This window comes from Diabrotica undecimpunctata, chromosome 6 (assembly GCF_040954645.1).
Source record: "Diabrotica undecimpunctata isolate CICGRU chromosome 6, icDiaUnde3, whole genome shotgun sequence".
NCBI lineage: Eukaryota > Metazoa > Arthropoda > Insecta > Coleoptera > Chrysomelidae > Diabrotica > Diabrotica undecimpunctata.
The window spans coordinates 126734967-126755678 of record NC_092808.1 but is presented as its reverse complement, the minus strand read 5'-3'; the positions used below and the strand labels follow the sequence as shown (position 1 = coordinate 126755678).

At 33.7% G+C, this 20712-nt stretch overlaps 2 protein-coding genes across 3 annotated transcripts in view; both read right to left on the bottom strand.

The window, feature by feature from the left end:
• Pez (protein tyrosine phosphatase non-receptor pez) overlaps positions 1-5224 on the bottom strand; it is a 34614-nt gene extending 29390 nt beyond the window's left edge. Inside the window, exons 1-3 of one of the 2 annotated variants that reach the window (XM_072535357.1) lie at positions 4969-5224; positions 4492-4863; positions 3760-3928 (exon numbers count right to left, since the gene is read on the bottom strand). In XM_072535357.1, coding sequence (XP_072391458.1) covers positions 3760-3928; positions 4492-4844 — 522 coding nt within the window. In that variant the 5' untranslated portion in view covers positions 4845-4863; positions 4969-5224. The remainder of the gene's footprint in view (positions 1-3759; positions 3929-4491; positions 4864-4968) is intronic. The other variant, XM_072535359.1, reaches the window with a different exon arrangement.
• Positions 5225-8617: 3393 nt separating this feature from the next.
• On the bottom strand, positions 8618-10921 carry LOC140442815 (uncharacterized). The gene is made up of 2 exons (XM_072533787.1): positions 10813-10921; positions 8618-10398 (listed from the first exon to the last, which is right to left on the bottom strand). The coding sequence occupies exon 2, from the start codon at positions 9779-9781 to the stop codon at positions 8651-8653; it is 1131 nt and encodes a 376-aa protein (XP_072389888.1). The 5' UTR covers positions 9782-10398; positions 10813-10921; the 3' UTR covers positions 8618-8650.
• Between the last annotated feature and the right edge of the window lie 9791 nt (positions 10922-20712).

Sequence of the window (20712 nt, the reverse complement as noted above, 5' to 3'; positions counted from 1 at the left end):
GTATTAGAAAACCACAAACAAATAAAAAATACATAAGAGAAGAGAAACTTACTTGTCATCGAGAATATGTTTCCACAACAGGAAAAGTCGTCTCAAATAAGACCTGTGATATGGCAGATTGTGAATGCCCCCTTCGCTGTTTACAAAAAATATCTCAAGCTAGAAGAAAGCAAATTTTTGAAGGATTCTATAGTATGAATTTTAGAGCAAATTTCAACAAAATGAGAAGAGTTCTATGTACCAGGGATTTAAAACTGGAACTAAGAGTTAGGTTGGCGAGGTGCTATGTTTTTTCGACCTTATTTTATGGAATGGAATCTTGGACCTTGAATGCTACATCAATGAAAAAACTGGAATCATTTGAGCTGTGGGTGTACAGAAGAATTCTGAAAATATCATGGACAGAACACGTCACAAACAAAGAGGTTCTGAGAAGGATGAACAAAGAAATGGAAATTTTAAATTCAATAAAAACAAAAAAATTGGAATATCTCGGACATATTACACGTGGAGAGAAATACACCGGATAGAGCGGATTCATCTGTTTTCGTTAGTGTCCATGACTCTGATCCATATGTGAGAACGGGGACTATCAGGCTGTATAGAACACTGATAGTCCCCGTTCTCACATATGGATCAGAGGCATGGACGCTAACGAAAACAGATGAATCCGCTCTATCCATTTTTGAAAGAAAGGTGCTACGCAAGATATTCGGAGCGGTCTGTGAGAACGGAGTATGGAGGCGTAGATATAACTTTGAACTGCAGAATATCTACAAGCATACGTTTGGTGGTAAAGATATTACCACTATAATTAAGCGAAACCGCCTGCAGTGGGCAGGACATGTAGCCCGGGCCCCTGAGTCAAACATGATAAAAAAGATTCTAACAGCGCAACCCGTAGGAATGAGAAGACGGGGTAGACCAAAGCTAAGGTGGATGGACGGGGTAACACAAGATGCCGAGAAGATCGGAGTCGGCAACTGGAAAATGCAAGCGAAGGACAGAATAGAATGGCGTAGAAAGCTTGAGAAGGTCGAGGCCCTCTAAGGGCTGTAGCACCAAGATAGAATATTTATACCAAGCAGAAATATTTTTTTGACTTTTGATTTTTGACTCCAAAATTAGTTTGTTTAAAAAACAACTAAAAAGTATCTTACAATAAGTTTGTTATTTTAATAATTTATTGTTGTTAAGGTGTAACTTTGTAAAACTTGTGATTGTTATTTTAATAATTTATTGATTGTAAGATGTAACTTTGTAAAAATTGTAAGTAAATGGATGCCATATATAAATAAATAAATACACCTTGCTCCAACTGATCATGCAGGGAAAGATCCAAGGAAAGAGAAGCATAGGGAGGCGTAGAATGTCATGGCTGCGCAACCTGAGAGAGTGGTACGGATGTACATCAAATGAACTTTTCAGAGCAGCCGTCTCAAAAGTACGAATAGCTATGATGATTGCCGACCTCCGCCGCGGAGATGGCACTTGAAGAAGAAGAAGATAGTATGAATTGGGATATGAAGTAATCATTCCTCATTGATCAGATACAAGTCTCACATGTTGCCAGAAAATACACGAAAAAGGAAAATAGTTGTAGAGAAAAAACCCAAAAATACATTCTTCAAGATGATAGCGGCGAAGATAAAGTAGTTTGTAAACAATTTTTTAAAGGAACTCTAGCAGTCTGCAATGGCACTTTAACCAATGCATTGAAGATAACGCAAAAACCGGGACTCCTGTGCTTGATCGACGAGAACAACATGTACCACAGAATAAGACCAGTTTAGAGGATGAGCAAAGAGTATGCAGTTTTATTGAGATATTTCCATCATATGAAAGTCATTATTGTCACAGGGATAGTAATAGAAAATATCTAAATCCCGATCTAAATATAAAAGTCATATATGACTTGTACAAAACTCAGTGTACTGAAAAAGGACATTGAGCAGTGTCACTGTATATGTTTCGATACATATTCAATAGTAAATTTAACTTACATTTTCATCAACCGCACAAAGACACGTGTCCAACTGACAAATTTAAGACACTGACAATACTAATGCTAAAATTCAATATGAACTTCATTTGCGGCGAGCAGATGCAGTAAGAGATATGAAAAACAGAGATGGAGATGAAGCTAGATCCAGCAATGAAACAAAATAAGTTATGGTTTTTGACCTTCACAAAACTTTACCTACACCTATGTTATCCATTGGTGTAGTATATTATAAGCAACAACTCTGGGTGTACAATCTCGATATCTATGATGAGGTAAATAATGTTGGCTGCATGCATGTTTGGGGTGAACACACAGCTTCCAGAGGAGCCCAAGAAGTGACATCTTGTCTTATTGATCACATTCAGAACTGCCTACCAACAGCAACCAAAGAAATTACAATTTACAGTGATAGTTGCGATGGTTAAAATCGCAACATTAAAGTTATATTGGCACTGAGTTATATTTTGCAAAACTTGGAAATTGAAAAATAGATTTAAAATTTTAATACCTGGCCATATCTTTTCTAGCTGCGATCAAGATTTTGGTGTAATAGAAAAAGAGAAAAACTATCATCCTCAAATTTTTCATCCAAATGATTGGTTGAAAGTAATTAAAAAGGCTAAAAACAAAACAGCAAAATTTGTTATGCATAAGATGGCAGCAGATCACTTTTTACTACAAGAAGTTTGGAAGAGTCCATAATTTACCTAAAAATATCTGTACAGAAAGAAAAAGTAGAATAGCTCAAAATCAAATGGATACCACTACACAAAAAGGAGCCCAAGACCATGTACTACAAACACAATTGTGTACTAAAAACACAAATGATGATCTCTTTAGTAAACTTGATTTAGCAAAAAGAGTTGGTCATGGTAGACCTGTAATTATTGATTTGCCTGTTGAACTACCATTGTTATATCCCCATGGACGACATATTACAAAGGAAAAAAGGAAAGATTTATTCAATCTCCTTAAATATATACCTCAAGAACATCACAATTTTTATAAATCGCTTCAATCATGGACCATTGAAGAGCCAACTGGAGATTTAATCGAGTCTGATGTTGAAAATGAGTAATAATTTATTAACCTATTTTATCATTGCCTATCCAACAACTGTATTAGTTATTTTAAAGTTAGTATTAGCGCCAAAGTTGCCTACAAGTTCTTATCAAAAATATGATTTACATGTTCATGTTTAATTTTTCTTTGTATAACTTTTAGTTAAAGTAGTATCTTGTTCATTTACAAAATATATTAAAATGTTTATACATTGAGTGCTTTTTTTATTATCGCCAATTTACTTTACATCTACTTACTGTCTGACTTATAATAAAAAAGCGGCTTAGGCAAGTATGGTACTGAGCCACTCAATTATTCCCCAATTAACTGCTGAGGACAAACTAAACACATGCCTAACATCATCCAATTTCATGTGAGACACTCAAATTGAAAAATAACATAGGAGTGATTTTACAACAAGTTCAAAGTGCAATTGTGTTTTCAAAGCAGTTGTTAGATATTGGAAATGGTAAAGTCCCTATTGACACCTTAACTGGATAAATTTAATTACCTAGAGATTTCTGTTACTTAATAGACTCAAAAGAGTAGCTTCTTAAACTGTGATACTTTTTCATTTTAACAAGATACGAAGTTCAGCGGGTCAGCTGATATATATTATAAAAATGGTACCTACATTAAAATTTTGTTTTTAATATGTCTAACAATAAATTTATATAAACTTGGAAACATACCTTGGGAAAAAGCTGGAAATCTTTTAAATAATGAGCAGTGTGTCTTTCAGCATCAAAATTACCAAACTCAGCTTGCATAGAATAACTGGCCAACTCTACAGCTTGTTGTGGAGTGCAAGATATTCTACCTTCTATAACATCTTGTTTGAGTTGTAAAAAATAATGGTATCTACAAAATATTAAATGTAAAAAAATATATTTGGGAAGCCTAAGAACATTATCTTTAGACTTCTCTAGATAAAACAATGTACTTAGATGGTAAAAATAAAGTAGGCAACAGTGAAGAGATCATCTGATCATAATAACAAAAAATTTAACAGGCTTCCATAGGGGATATTTTTACAATTTGTTTTGTAGAACTGCTTACAAATTGTACAGAAAATGAATATCCTATTTTATGTCTATTTAAAAATTTTATACTTTCAATACAATGATTTCCATTAATATATTGTATATTTTTTATTTACATTTATACTTCTAATTTTTTCTAACATACAGCCTTCTGGATGATCAAGTATAACTTAAAAAATTTTGTAAACCCATTCCTAAGCTGTTTGAAGTAAATCGTGAAGGGCACATGAAATAAAAGCAAAGGACCCTCCCAAACTGAAAACTACAGTAACAATGACTTGAAATTTTTTAAGTGAAATAAAGTAGGATCCAGTATTACTTATACCTTACATAAAATATACAGTACATATTACTACATAAAATCATACCAAAACAGCTTACCGTGAGACCTCATCATTGAATAATCTGACACCAGATATAACATAGTACATGACCCTAAGACATACACATAGACCTTTTGCATGTTTATCTAATTGCCTTTTTATAGGTCTATCCAATTCTAACCAACACAAATTGTTATCGCTGTGTTTACTAATATATTGAAGTCCAAAGAATTTTGGTTGATTTAAACTGAGCTTTTGACATACTACATCTAAACAGTCTTGTCCAGTACTTTCTGAAGAAAGGGTACATTCTACAGTAGTTCCATCAAGAATTTCGACAGATATTACAAATAATGAATTTGATACTACACTATAATGTCGGGACTTTTTTAGTTTTAATTTAAAAGGCATTCTGCATATTTTTCTGTCACTAAAACAAAATAATGCAATGTTAAATAATTTTTAGTATCTTAATAATCGTCCCTTAATAATTATGTTATTTTTATACTCTATTATTTAAATTAGATTAACCTACACTTATGAGAAAAAGAGCTAAATGTAATCTATTTTTACGCCTTATTCTCGTACATATTAAACTTATTTACATTCTATTCACATTTCTGACACAGGAAAAATATCTTTTTAGAAAACAAGACTTGTTCGTTGATAATGTTGATATCCGTAGTGTTTGTATAATGTCAGGTGTTCTCTTTCTAGCTTTAGGTGTATGCTATTTGGTATTAAAAATACCTGGGTACAGGTGGAACAGTGTAAACAAATAATAAGCAAGAACGGCAACGACAATTGACAACCAGAGGTGACCAGAGTGTTTGTTATATACTGTCAAAGTCAAACTTCATTTCAATTTTCAATATTTAAAATACGAGGAGCGGAAGAGCATTCTTAATTTTCATGACTTTCATACTAATTTTTAAATTATTTATATATTGACGTCTTTTAATTATTTTTACGTGGGCTTAATATAAAGTTATTGTTAACAGTTTTTCAATGTTTTCGAATATTTTAATTTAATAAACTGACATAAAACATGGGAAATTTTGTTAAATAGGTATTCAATTTCGGATTAAAGTCTGCATATTTAACTGGAGTTGTTTTAAATATTGCTTGCTCATGTATAATAATTTATTGGCTTATCTTTTTGAGGTAAAACTTTCTATTGACAGGTTTGAGAAAAAAATATAGGTATTTTATAATATAGTAAATAACTCAACTTGGCATCAGCATGAAATCGATTAATGTAATGTATGTTGCATACGTTTGGAGAAATTTACACAAGTTGTTGATAATTTTATTACCGAAATTAATAGCCCATTCAGTTATTAACACCTTTCGCTTTCATGTTTCATAAATTATTAAGGTTTAATTATTATTAAGCAACCAACCGGTCATTATTAAAATCGTGTTGTTATCTTAGATATTGAAGGAAAAGCCCTAGAGTCTTAAAATTTGATACAGACGTTCCTCTTGGTAAAGGAAGAACACTATTGAATTTGGAGCAATATTTCTTCTGTTTGCCAATTTATAAATTATGCAGTTTAAAGCAGTTAAAGCTTGCAGATTAGGAAAAGAAGAAGTGGGTTAGATGGAAAGAGCGGGTTATAAAGGGTTTATAAGAATTAATAATTGATGGACGGAGAAAGATGGGGACATATTTTGGAGAACGCTAAAAAGCACTCCAGACTATGAGAAGCGGAAGGAAAAAAATATGAAGTGATTTACTACAGCAACACAATCCTAAGAACCTTGACATATAGTGGTTCGTATTCCACAAGAAATGCGTAGATATGTAGATCTCTCTAATTCTACATAAGGTGCGACACTCTCAAAGGGATGGAGCCTACTAGGAAAATTGTCGATGATATTAAAAATTTCTTCGGCACAAATACTTAGATCTGTAGTGGATGCAAATTAAAATTCGTAAGAAATATACAGGTTGTCCAATTTATAGAAATTATTTAAAGTTACATATTTTTTAATTGAATACCCTGTATTTGACTTTTTCTTACTACACAAACTTTTCATCAACATGTTTTTGCCTGCTAATTTTGAACTACTAAGTTGCCAGGTTATATCAAATTATTCTTTTACATTTTTATACATGTTGAATGGATCTTGTTTGACTTCTTTGTATCTAGGTATTTGGATAGAAATCACTCCTGTTTTGCCTGTTCGAATTTATTGCTAATTTCCATTTGCAGTTGAGAATATTTTTATTCGTTTTTGTTTTTTTTAATCTTGTTTGTTTCATAGGATTCAACATTTCGTCTTCCATTTAACATTTTCTTTTAATTTGTGTTTCGTACTAAAGTTTTTCTTTGTTGGTTTCAATTAGAGAACGTTTAATTGTTTAATTACATTCTTTGTTATTTCAACATCTTCTTTGTTGCTATCGGTACTTTATCCCGCAATATTAATCTTACTAATGCTTGTTTTGCCTTTTAGTTTTTAAGAGTTGTCTTTTGCTGTTTAGCCTTTAGAAACCTCCACAAACCAAAAAATAAAAAGCTTCATTTATCATCAATTCTGTTACAAAACTGTATCAATGAACTTTCAGATGATTACTATGATCGCTTTGAATCCACCCCATTAGAGTCTTTTATTTGTTGGGAGTGCAAAATCTTCTAAAGACTGGACCAGTTGAGTCTCTCGAAAAGTATATCTGGCGTGTGTTGAATTTAGAGTAAAACGATACACCCGAGTGCATTTGCCCTCTTAGAAGTCGTGTCCTCGGGCGCATTTATAATACTCAGTCTACCAACTAAAACCACTCTGAGCCACACATGCGCAGCTAGTGTTGTTTAGACTGCCCTAATATGCATGCGCAGCTTCTTTTTCTTCCCTTTTTCTCCTTTAGCGTGTATGTCTGCTGTCATTTCCTTTATAGGATCTCTTTCTTTTTTAATATTCGAGTTATTACCCACAGGATTTCTTTGTATTAATTTTCTCCTCTTCCCACCACTTTCATTATATTATTCGCCCTAATTTCACTCACCCTTTGCCCTCTCGTTCGTGAACCTTATTCAATCGAACACACCGTGTTCCTCCATCTCGTTAACACGGTAGTCAACATAGTTGTCGTCTTTTTGCTTTCCTATCTTTGCCAGGTAGGCTTTGAAGTAGCCGTGCCCCGTGAGGAACTGTGTGAAGAAGTTAGTTTCTCTATGGCCGTGTCCTACCCAGTCTCTCACATCCGGTATGAGAGATATTGCCCATTCAGCTCTATGTTCGTTTTCCATTCTTCTTGCCATTTATATGAAAGGGTGCTTATATAGAGCCCAAAAGTTGGATGAATTAAAAAACCGAATAAGAGAAGTCTCCAACTCTGTTACAGCAGAAACTCTTACATCTGTTTGCAGAAGTTTTTATGACTGATTGGAATACTGTTCAGCCGTAGAAGGTCAAATATTTGAATCATTTCTCTAGAGCATAAAGAATTATTTCTTATTTTATTAGGAATTATTTTTTATTTTCAATAAGAGTGTATTTTTTGGTTTATCTTTTTAAAGAAATGCGCTTTTATTTTTAATTCAACCACAAAAAAATGTTCACATTATTAAAAACCGATATAAATGCACCGCCTTATAAATTTCAATGTATTTTTATCGAGTTTATGTCATAAGAAATGAACTGGGTATACGTAAGGAAAACAAGAATCGACGGACGGAGATGCATATCCCATGCGTTGTTATGTGTTACTTAATGGTTTTGGTTTTCCCGTTTTCTGTCTATAAGGAGTCTAGGTGCCTTAGGGGATCGAAGAATTTACCTCGTACGAGGCAAGTTTTAGCGATTTATGTAGTTTGCAATATCTATTATTTTAGGCGAGGTTTTCTATTATTTTTACCGTCATACCCTGGAAACCTGGACTAAACTGTCTAGTTACTGTAAGTAAGGTAAAGTGCCAAATACCGTCCCCCTAAGCAAAATCTTAAATTCTGAAATTTGATTTAGAGTTAAAATAATGGAAAAAACTGATTTAAGTAACTTAACTCCATGTCTAAGTCTATGTCATAAATAACAAAATAAAGCAAATTTCGGGTTTTTAAAAATGGTATCCCAATTCCGTCCCCCACCCATTCCTAGTTAAAATGTATGATTTTTTTGTAAAACATGATTTAAACAGTACTAATATCTGTTATAATAAATTTATTGAGATAGAAACATGTTTATACATTTTGATACATAAGTTCTGTCTATTACACCTCCAGACACAAATCACAAACAAAATTTTTGACCTTGGTTGAAGTTGAACACATCTCATGGCACCACTTGAAGCATTCCGAACACCTTATCCATTTTTCTCCTCGCTTGTCTTGTGAAAAACGTTTTCCACAAATGGCACATGGTGCATCTTCATCACCAGAACTATCCTCATCATCGGTTGATACCAGTGGAACTTCTGTTTCGTTCTCAGAGTCACTTGAATTTAAATTCCACTTCGTTGTTTTTTTCTTGAGACGTTTGTTCAATGATGTGCTAGGATTTACTTTATCTTCCATGATGAGACGTTTCTTGGCCTTTGACTGCCTCTTCTCTTCTGCCATTTGTTTCTTTTGTAAAGAGATTGTGAGAGAAGTTTTGTGAGGAGATCCAGTTACCAAGAATGAAGTACCGGCTCTAGAAGATGTGGAAGGTTCGATAACTGGAACATTCTGAATGTCTCGTGGACTGACCACTTGAGGTGGGACTGAAACATTCTGGATGTCTCGTGGACTGATCGCTTGAGGTGGGACTAGAACATTCTGGTTGTCATTATCCCGTCCATTGGCAGGCACCTTTTGCTGTTCAAGTTGTCTAGCAATAAAATCATGCTCCTGAAAGACATCAGAATTAAATGGATGGATCCAGGTCTTCCTAAGCCCATTGACGGCCGTTTCAAGAGTAGTTGCACGAAGATACGCCTCACAAAAGAGACTGAGTTTCCTGACAACTCTATTTAGGTTACTAGAAAACCATTGTTCTATAGCTTTTGCGTATCTAGTTTTCAAAAGAAACATAAACGATACATCCAAATGCTGTAGTTTGTCTGTTGAGTGTGGAGGAAGGCAAACTATAGATACTCCTGACTTTCTTGCAATGTCAATAAGTTCGAGATTTCTAGTGTGGGAATAGTGACCATCAAGGATAAGCAAAACAGGATTCTCTTTTGATGGGTTCACAATGGAACTGAAGTGTTTAAACCACTTAAGAAATAAAGGACCAGTTACCCAACCTGAATCTGAACATCCGCCTACTGACCCCGGGGGAGCTCCGTCAAGCAATTCTTCCTGCCACCTTTTAAGTGGAAATATTAACAAGGGTGGAATATACTGGCCTGCTTCTGACATACAGGTTATGACTGTGGTTGTGGATCCACGTTTAGCAGATGAAACTTTATGCACTTGCTTTTTCCTCTTACAGGTAACTACTCTAGTAGCTTTGTGCTGGACTACAGATATCCCTGTTTCGTCTACATTAAATATTTTTGAGGGGTCAAAGTTTATTTTCTTCGAGTTCAGGCTTCAGGATAGAGAAATACTTGTCAACATTTTCTTTTGTGAATCCTTTAGCTCTAGCCATTGACAAGTTCTGTGGTCGTCTGAAAAAACAGTCTAACTCACTTTTTGCCAGCATCCTTTGATTCATTCGAGAAAGGATGAGGTACTTGGGCTAGCTGGTAAGCCAATCGCCTCCGGTCAGAAATAGTCAGTCCATAATAATGCTGCTCCATATCCAGACAGTGTACGACAAAACTTTTCTCGAGGTCAGCTGTAAAAACGGGCTTCCTTCCAAATTTTGATTTCACACATTCCTCTGGTGTGCGTTTAGATTTGACATAATCTTTTAAAGTAGCCCTCGGAACACCAAAGGTCTTAGCAGCTATTTTATATCCCATTTCTTTATCTCTCACAGCAGTGATAGCTCTCACCATGACATCAGGATTCCACGCTTTGCGTTGTGCCATCTGAAAAAATTTAGACCTTGTATTGATTTACCAATTTACGCAATTCTTAAAATTTTCATCTTTTTCACAGAACTCTAAGTTTAATAACAACATTACTGTTCAAGACTAAGGTGTCTACATGTTAAAACTATTAAAACATATCGAAAAGTGATTATATATCCATAAAAAATAATTTAAGTAGTCAGGGAAAATTAAAATTTATTGAAAGAAAAATATATGAAAAGATTCCTAAATCCGTCCCGGAACGGATTTGTGAACCTCAAAGGGGACGGATTTAGGAATTCCGTTATATAAAACATGGCCGCTGTTCGTGACGAAACGACTACAACTATACGGCTGTGGCCTGTGGCAAATGAAATATAATACTCAAAAAGCATTCTATTATTATCAATCGATAAATCAGTTTAAACTTACCTTTAGGCGTCAATATAAGTATTTAAAGTAGATTACAAACTGTAGCAAGTTATCACATAAACTATTTATGAAAAATTTAAGGTTAAGTGAACAGAACAAAGAATCCTACGTCACTGCCACTAGTACACTGGATCCCTCTTATCTATGACTGGATCGTTTTGAAGAGTTTCCTTACTCTCTCGCAAGGTTGCAGTACTGTCCGTAGAAGTTACAGTAGGGACGAAATTAGGACAGGGGACGGATTTTGGAAACTTTACCTTAGGTAATTCATTTAAAAGTTTTAATTGAAACATTCTGTGTAATTCTATGTTATAGCAGCTTCAAGTTATACGATTTGATAACTTGAAGCTGCTAAAATAAATTTGGGATAAATAAAACCCTACAAAACACCAAAAAGTTTATTAATTTACAAACACTCAAATATAAGTAGGCAACTAGAAGATTATTTTGCATTTTAAATTTTTTTTACATAGGATACTCCAGAAGAACGACTAAAATATACATTTTTATCGTGCATTTATTTTTTAATTATTAATTCCTTTCTCTTGTAAAAACAACTTTAATATTTGTAGTTTTATTTTTTAATACTTTTGATTGGTTTTCATTTATTTTAGAAAATAAATATTTTTACTTTCTTAATTTTAGAACCAAAATTAATCATTAATTTGTTAATTTTGTTTTATTACATACTCTTCTGCTAGATGTGTCCTAATAAAAATTCACTATAAAGTTCTATTATTCTATATAGTTTTACAGGTTTGACTCTATAATCTTAGCAGCTAAAAAGTATTAAGCCGCTGAATAAGGACTTACGGTCTGTAAAACCAGTATTACTAAGTCCTTAATTAATTTAGATATTTTAAATAAATCAATGAGTAAAGGTAAATCCTTATAAGTTTTATCTAGCGTCCAAAATTGTAATTAGAAAAATATTACGATTTTCTACTTGCAATAGATTTATATTATATAATATTCTAAACTTCATTCGTTTTACATATTCCCATTCATCAATAAACGCACGTGAAAGCCAAACAGGGTCGTACTGAGGTATATTATATGATTTTTAAAAATATTTACTTTTGAAACTATTAGTGTAAGAATTTCTTGAAATTTAATCACTGTGAGCAAAATTTATTGTTCCATTGAAGGAAAGTGTGTTAAAATAAAACATTCATTAACTGAGAGATACATAACAAAGTAAACATTTTGAATAAAAAAGCAATATGCTACAATTTGAATTTAAACAGACTGGCATGTTTGGATCTGTAACATGAGAATCCGTCTGGCTTAAGGCAATAAATTATATTTAATAGCCTCTTGACGATTGAGAGGGCGAATATCAACACGTGCTCATGTTTACAGATGGGAATTTGCTAAATGAATAAACTTTAGCGATTTTTTACAGCTAACTTGGCCGTTTACCGCACCCCTTACGCCATTATTTTCTATCATTTCAGGAGTCTCCTTCCCAATTTTTTCTTCTCATTGAGTCTTTGATACATTCTTTCCGTCTTTTTGCTGGACAATCCCCCTTCTTCTTTATGGGACCCAATTAAACATTTGGATCGGTAATCTTTTATATGGCATTCTTCTCATCTCTACCAGGATAGCTGTTGTTTCGCTTCTATCCTATTATTAACCTCGTTTTTATATCCATTATATTTCGAATTTCTTCATTTCTGACACGATCCAATAATGTAAGTTAACAAAATCTTCTATAAAAAACCTGTTCATCAATAATAATTTTTATTGAGAATGTCCACAATTCTGCTCCGTGTGTTACAAAATCTGAACAACTCTTTCTTTGTTTGATTTGACAAACTTTTATTTCATAGTAGGTAATATATCTTACTCGTTTTAGCTTTATTTCTTCCTATTTTGTTTTGTATATCTGTATTATCCTTTTCACTTTTATTTAACTGAAAGCGTAAATATCAGCAATATTGTATTCTTCTAATCTCCCCTGCGTCGGTTTTTATATCCTTTGCATCATGTTTTTCTATTGTGATATATTCGTTTTCTTAGCAATAATATCCTTATTTCATTGCAAGCCACAACTTCTTCAGCTTACTGATTAGCTGACTGAGAGAGACTACTACATTAGCCTTCTTGTATTTCTGTCCCGGGCTAGGGCCCGAACCATCGTCCTCTAAATTATTGCCACTTGGATATCTAACCGAAATCTGTACAAGACCTACCAGCTATAAATCTCTTCTACTCTTCTACATCTGTTATTTCTTCTTCTAGTCGATATCTTAAAATTCTTCCATATAGCCGACCAGTACATGACCTCACACTCAATGCTCTACAACTTTTGCATTTTTTCTTGGCACCCTTTTTTATTATCTAAATTAGACTACGTAAATCTTTCAGCTGGACATAGGTAATATACATTGAGATAAGTGGGCCTCTCAAGCCCGCTGCTATCAACAAGGCCACAGCATAGACACAATTTTGTTCCTTATGCTGTAACAAGGCCGCAAACGTTCTAGTTTTAACTGTTACTATCAATTAAGATTCTATTGCGTGTGCTTCGGGGAATTTAATTCTGCTACGTAAATAATTTAAAGTTATTGCAATGCAGTTAAAAACCCCTGAAACGTTTTTTTGTGGACTATACCCACCGAAAAAAGAAAAAATATTATTCTAAAAGTAGTTAAACACAAATAAATAATTTATTTAGAGAAATTGAAAACAAACAATACATTCTACTGCACAAAATAACAAGTAAACTAAAAAGGTTCAAATATACCACCTTCTTTTGCAAGACAATAACCTAGTCTATTACGTTTAAAGGCTGTTGTAGCGTAATCGCAGCACATGCATTTCTTATTTTATTTTCTAAATCAACTAGAATATGTGCCCTCTCGAGATCGTTGTCATAGAAGGTGTATTTAATATGTCCCTAAAAAAAGAAATCCATGGGAGCCAAATCGGGAAATCTCGCAGGTCATATAATTTGGATTGTTCTGCTTATAATGCGATCCTGAAAAATTGTGTTTAAATAATTTCTCACGATACGCGCAATATGAACGGAACAGCCATCCTGTTGATACCAGACATCTTCTACACGTACATCTGGGAGATTCTGAATAGCTGGAATAATGTTATCTTGTAAACGAGCAACGTACTTTAATATGTACAAGAAGGTGAAAGAATTTTCATTCATCCACAAAAAACAACATTGCCCACTGGTAAATAACAACGGAGAGTTAATTCATAACACCAAAGACAAAATAGAAGAATGGGAAAAATTTATACAACAGCTGTTCCGAGATGAAAGAATAGACATTACAATAAATAATGTCACTGAAAGCCCACCAATTCTAAAAGTCGAAGTGGAATATGCCATTAAACAATTAAAGACCAATAAAAGCCCTGGACCTGATGAAGTTTATCCTGAAATACTTAAATTGATCGAAAGTAATAACATTGATTTGTTAGTAATTTTGTTTAATACAATCTACGATACTGGGGAAATACCAGAGGAATGGTTAGAATCTATTTTTATTCCCATTCCAAAACAAGCTAACTCCAGGCGATGCGCAGATTTTAGATTAATAAGTCTTATGAGCCAAATGCTTAAAATTCTATTAAAAATACTTCACAATAGGGTATACAAAAGGTGTGAAAAAGAAGTTGGATACGATCAATTTGGATTCAGAGCCGGAATGGGGACCAGAGAGGCCTTGTTTTCATTATAAGTACTGCTGCAGAAGTGTTACGACCAACAAAAGGATGTCTTTCTATGTTTTGTAGACTTTGAAAAGGCATTTGATCGCGTAAACCATAATAAAATGTTAAATTCCTTGCAGAGCATCAACTTGGATAGCAAAGATCTCCGATTAATTAAGAACTTATATTGGAGGCAGAGTGCCAAGATTAGGATCGACGATCATACATCTAGAAATATTAGTATAAATAAAGGAGTAAGGCAAGGATGCATACTATCCCCTATGCTGTTCAATCTTTACTCGGAACTACTATTCAAGCAAGCCTTGGAAAACCTTTCCACAGGAATAAAAATTAATGGAGAACCAATATCTAGCATAAGATATGCAGATGACACTGTCCTACTGGCTGATACAGACACAAACTTACAGAGGGTTATAGACCACCTTAAGGATGCTTGTCGAGTTTGGAATGAAGATCAACGAAAAAAAAACAAAAGTAATGGTGATCCAAAGAAAACAGAATATCCCCTTACCTATAAAAATAAATGGGAATATTTTAGAACAGGTAAACCAATACAAATACCTTGGCTGTTGGATTAATTGCAAGCTGGACCCAGAACAAGAAATTAAAGCGAGAATTGCTCAAGCTAGGGATAGTTTCTTTAAGATGCGCGTTCTATTCTGCGATACACATATAAATATTAAATTGAGATTAAAACTTGTAAAATGTTTTATCTGGTCTGTTCTTCTCTACGGAGTCGAAACATGGACTTTAAAAATAAAGAGCCTGAATAGAATCGAGGCATTTGAAATGTGGGTGTACCGTAGAATTTTAAAAATTCCTTGGACAGCACGAAAAACAAATGAAGAAGTACTAGCGAGACTCAATTTAGAAAAAGAACTATTGAGAACAGTCAAAAGAAGAAAAACCAGTTATTTAGGGCATTTGTTGCGCAACGAGAAATACTACATCCCTCAGTTGATAATAAAAGGCAAAATAGAAGGAAAGCGAGGAATTGGAAGAAAAAAATTGTCCTGGTTACGTAATATCAGAAACTGGACAGGACTTGGATTTGAGGAACTCTTAAGAACAGCTGAAGATAGACAAACGTTTGCCACCATAACCGCTAACCTCCATTGATGGAGACGGCACTTGAAGAAGAAGTAAACGAGCAAGATATTCAGCTGAATTCAGAATTCCCTCAATGAAAATTGAAAAATGGACCAATTACATGGTCACCTAAAAAGCTGGTCCACACATTAAGTTCTTGAGGGCGTTGGGTGTAATGTACAATACTTCGATGTTTATTTTCCTGAGACCAATACCGTGTTCTCGAAGGAATGTGATGACCCAGTGCTGAAAATGACAATTCATCGATGAAAAAGATATTTTTTTATAAATATATCATTTTTGTGAGACACATTCTTTTCAAATACATACACACAAATACTTTCATCTCTTCTTTCGATTTCCTGCTGTCACAGTACAATCTTGTAAACAATAATGTGTCAACACTATTTACAATATTTGCAATTGTTTGTCGACAATGTATAGATCTATTACTATTTTCGAAAGTATTAGCAAAAAGATCTACACATTCTGACAAAGAATTGCTTTGATACAACCATTTATTTATTTTAAACCTTTTCTAGAGAAGTAAATAAACATGTTAAAACGATATTCTTTGCTTAACGGTACCAATTGAAAATAAATGCATAATTACGCACAGCTAACAGATTCTAAGGTGCCGATTATCGAGATATTAATCGCATTGTAGTGGGATATCGCTTGTGGTGGGATATTGGCATAGACTCGAGAAAGCGCAGTTGCCACACTTACCTCAATGTATATTACTTATGTCCAGCTGAAAGATTTACGTACTGTACTATACTACTATTCTAGATACTATTCGCTCTATTCTTAGTATCTTCGTAATATTTCTTCCAGTTTAATAGTTCAATCGGGTTGATTGTCAAAACCTTTTTTTTGTCTGATTTTAATATATTAATTGTTTTTCAGCCAGCTCTTGATTTTGAGTTTCCGAGGAGTCTACCAACCTCATAATATTTTTTACCCCAAAATTCATTTTTGAGTCTACTTTACTGCTTTTTTTGTTTCACATATATTTTTCTACATTTTGGTGTTCTTGTACTAATCCATTCACTTGTCTTTTCTCTCTGATTAGGAGATTGCTCCTCATTTCACTTGTCGTCTAAAGGTCTAAAGGTCTTGTCCTATCTTTTGTTAATCAAGACATAGTCAATTATTGATTTAAGGTTTCGACTAGATTGCTTCATGTATACTTGTGTATGTCGCTGTGCTGAAAATGGGCTTTTAAAATTTTTAGAGAATATTGTTGACATAATTCCATAAGTCGAACTCCACTATCAGTATTTGTTTCCTCTCCAAACGGTACTAAAATACTGCTTTTATGGTTCCTACCCACACGCTCATTAAAGTCTCCTAGGATAATAAGATTTTATTATCTAGCACAGATGCTAAAGTTTCCAAGAACTCATTTTTATCTTCCACACGTGCATCATAATTCGGTGCATATTGTGCATCATTATTAAACAAAATACGTAATTTCTAGAGTAATTATTCTTTCATTGCTACCTACTCATCACTAACTACTGATTTTGCTCGTCTACTTACGATAGATTCCAGTATAAAAATTACTAACTTTGTGCAAAATATTGATAGTGGTGTGGTATAAAATCGGTGACACTTAATATTGTTTGGTTTTAATGCATTATCGAATTATCTAATAACATTAATTTAAAGAAGGGAAGGCTGGGACACAATGAAAAACGGGACACAATGAAACACGGGACACAATGAAATAGTCAGTGCACAGAACGAAACGAAAAGTATTCTAGTGCAATAAGATTCTCACAAAGAACGCTAAGGGTGACCCTAAACAAAGCCAGCAATCGCATCATTTCCACTAGTCGTAGTTGCTTGACAGGCTCCAAGAGGTGAAGTTTTTTGTGGTGAAACAAAAATTCCCATTCATAGAGATTTTAAATTTAAAAGGTAAGAGTAATTATTTTATTCAATCTGCTCTTTTAACATTTCATAATGTAATAAAAGGTTTCCTGGAGCCGCACTAGTATTTTATTGTGTCCCATTTGTTTTTTATTGTGCAGTAAACAGTATTTTTCTATGTATTTCAGAGTGGTGAACTGACAGCGGAAGCGAAGGGACTGTTTGTTGAAGATGACATAAAGGCTGAAGATGTTAAAAAATGTGAACCATGTCACGTTATCAAGATATGTCATAAAAACGAAAGCACATAGTGAAGAAAATATGAGATATGCGCCTAATTATTCATTTAGGATGGTTTTCACAGCAAAGCAAGAGGAGAATCTAAAAACCTCCTAATTTTGTCCTCTAAAATGTACTATGGTCTACCAGTAGAAGATTGTCGATGACTTGCATATGAAATGGCAGTGATGAACAAAATACCATGTCCTCCATCATGCGAAAAAAAAAAGAAACTAGCAGGCATTGACTGGTTTTATAATTTTTTTAAAAGGCACCCCAAACTCTCCCAAAAAAACCCTGAGGCTCGCAGTATATCTCATGCTATTTCTTTTACCAACGAGAATGTAGATCTGTTTTTCAATTATTTCGAAATGTTGTACAAATAGTATCCAGAATTTGGTGATGAGACAAGGGTGTTCAATTTAACACGTTCGCTGCGCATGCTCATCGGCAACATTCGGTTTCCCCCACCAGGGAGGTTGTCTTCACTGAACGATATGTGTTTACTTACATTTTAATTCAACCTTTAGCACAGCCTTTATTATGAATTTAGCATTAGAAGTGGGATAGGTATATGAATTTTTGTCAGCGTTTAACGAGAGTATAAAGCGAGTTATTTTTTTATTTCGTACGCGAATTTTTATATGGATAGTGAAGCAGGTCTTTCTGGCATTAAACGCCCTAAATATGTACTAGAAATGATAACAACTTGACAATTAGTCTAATGGAAACGTTAATGTTTCAAAGTGATGATGAAAAAAAAGAACCGTTTTTAATAAACGATAAGGGATAATCATTTTTTAATAAAACAGATGTTAACAAATGTTTTTCCTCTAAGAACGAATTTTCGTTAGAACAAGCAATTTTGGCTCTATCGTATAAGGATTTAATGATTCCCTTTTTAATATTGATCTTGTGTTTTGATTTGTAATTTAAATATGTGTTTAATCAAATTTTAAAGAATTTTACTGTCATCATGGCATGTGGTTGTCTTTTTAAAGACGAATTACATGCTATGATTTTTTCTGACGGATATTCTCGAGTTAAAGTTGATTTCATGTAATCGAATGAACTATCTTACAAGAAAGTCGTCCCAGGAACGCAACTCAGCAATATTGGCAATATCAATTTAAAGTCGTCTACTTTAAAATGTATAATATATGTCTGAATTGTCAATATAAATGAGTCAGATAAAATTAAATTATTAGAAGAATTTTTCACCAAGTAACAAAAAACAAAATTTGTTTAATTTATTAATGTTTGTATTTTGAGAACGATTTCCGAAGTGGAGATTGAAACGTCAATAAACCTTTTTTAACCTTTAATTGTGGCTTATTCCCATTAAAATAGTAATTACTTTGAAATGCCACAAGAAAATAGCTTCAGAACAATACTAAAACAAGTGAGATATATCCATTTAATTGACATGTTTTTACTGATGCAGACTTCTTGTGCTATTATATGACTGATCGATCGCCTGGTGGCACTGTGGATCATCAACCACCCTAAATACAAGGTTATACTGTGACAAGTGAGTCGCTCAATAGTTCTCAGAGGAGCTGGTTCAAGTCAAGTCTTTCTCTCTTCTGAAGATTTTCGTGGTTATCCAAAAACAGGAGAAAGAAAAACTGATCGAAAACTGAGGAAGAAAGGCAAGAGTATGATAGCTATGAGCTCTCCGGAAATGAAGACCATTACAGAAGAGAATAAGTCGGTTCCACTTTCCATGAAGAAGGCAGCAAAAAGGAGGTAGTTTGGAGCTAAGAACAAAACATCTGCACAAACATCAGACGTTGATTCATCAGAGCATGATGATGAAGATTTTCAATATGTAGACATGGACGACTATATGCACATGGATAAATTTGTTTGCTGCTGAGTCTTCCTGCTTTAGATGGTTAGGTAATAATAGAATTCAAAACTAGGAGCCAATCCAAATTCTACGTTGATGGGATCACCAAGATGAAGATAAAGGGAGACTACGAGTTTAAATTCTTACGATACCGAAAATGCAACAACTTCGTGGAGCCTGCACAGACCTAAAGATGCTGTTGGAATATTCGTCTGTGACTAACTGTACTGAGACACAAAAAGGTTTAATTTCATTTGGGATCGATTTCACCATTTTTACATGAGCTAAATGTAAAATGATTTTGTGTTTGTGCCTCAATAGAACCACTTGAACCTATTTTTACTCCAGATGCCTTTTCTTGCTACTGTAGAATAATTGGATAATTTTTCTTTAGATATGTTTTTTTTTCAGTCGTTTCATAGTATCCCTTGCTCTGTTTCATTGTATCTCGGGAATGGAGCGCCATAAAAATAAATTAATTTTTTGGAAAATGGCCGCTCACAGTCACACATAATACAAAAAATGCGGTTGACGCATTTCTTACATAGATTAGATTCTGATAACAAGAAAAAAATAAAAAGTTAAAAAAAGTCTCAGTTGGAATAGCTACGGGTAAAACTAACCTATATGTTTCATTGTGCCCCAGCCTCCTCACATAAAACTTTAGTGTGATCCGGTAAGAATATATAAATAACTTCAGAAGAGCTTGATCTTCCACACATTGTTTCCAATCAAAGTATACTAGTCATAAGGCAATTACAATATTACATTAACTGTAAAATAATTATAAAATATGTCATTACATTGGAAATAAACAATGTTAAAAGGTGCTGGTTTATGACAAAAAATCCACCAGCAGTAAATTTGGGCATTAGATATGTCGACATATCTGTAAGTTGTACAATAGTAGCGTTTTCATTTCTGTTAAGAAGTTGCAGGGAAATGCATGTGTCTCTAAACTTTTTTGCTTTTTTCTCGACTAAGTCACAAGATAGGATAAGGACAACACAGTCCATCTGAAACAAAGAGAAAAATTAATATCATTCATATCGTTAGTATAGCGCATACAGTATTAAGTGACTTTTTTGGCAAAATGAAATTAACAT

Excerpts from the sequence above, each read along its gene's own strand:
- LOC140442815 (XM_072533787.1), bottom strand. The coding sequence starts at position 9,781 with ATGTCAGAAGCAGGCCAGTATATTCCACCCTTGTTAATATTTCCACTT.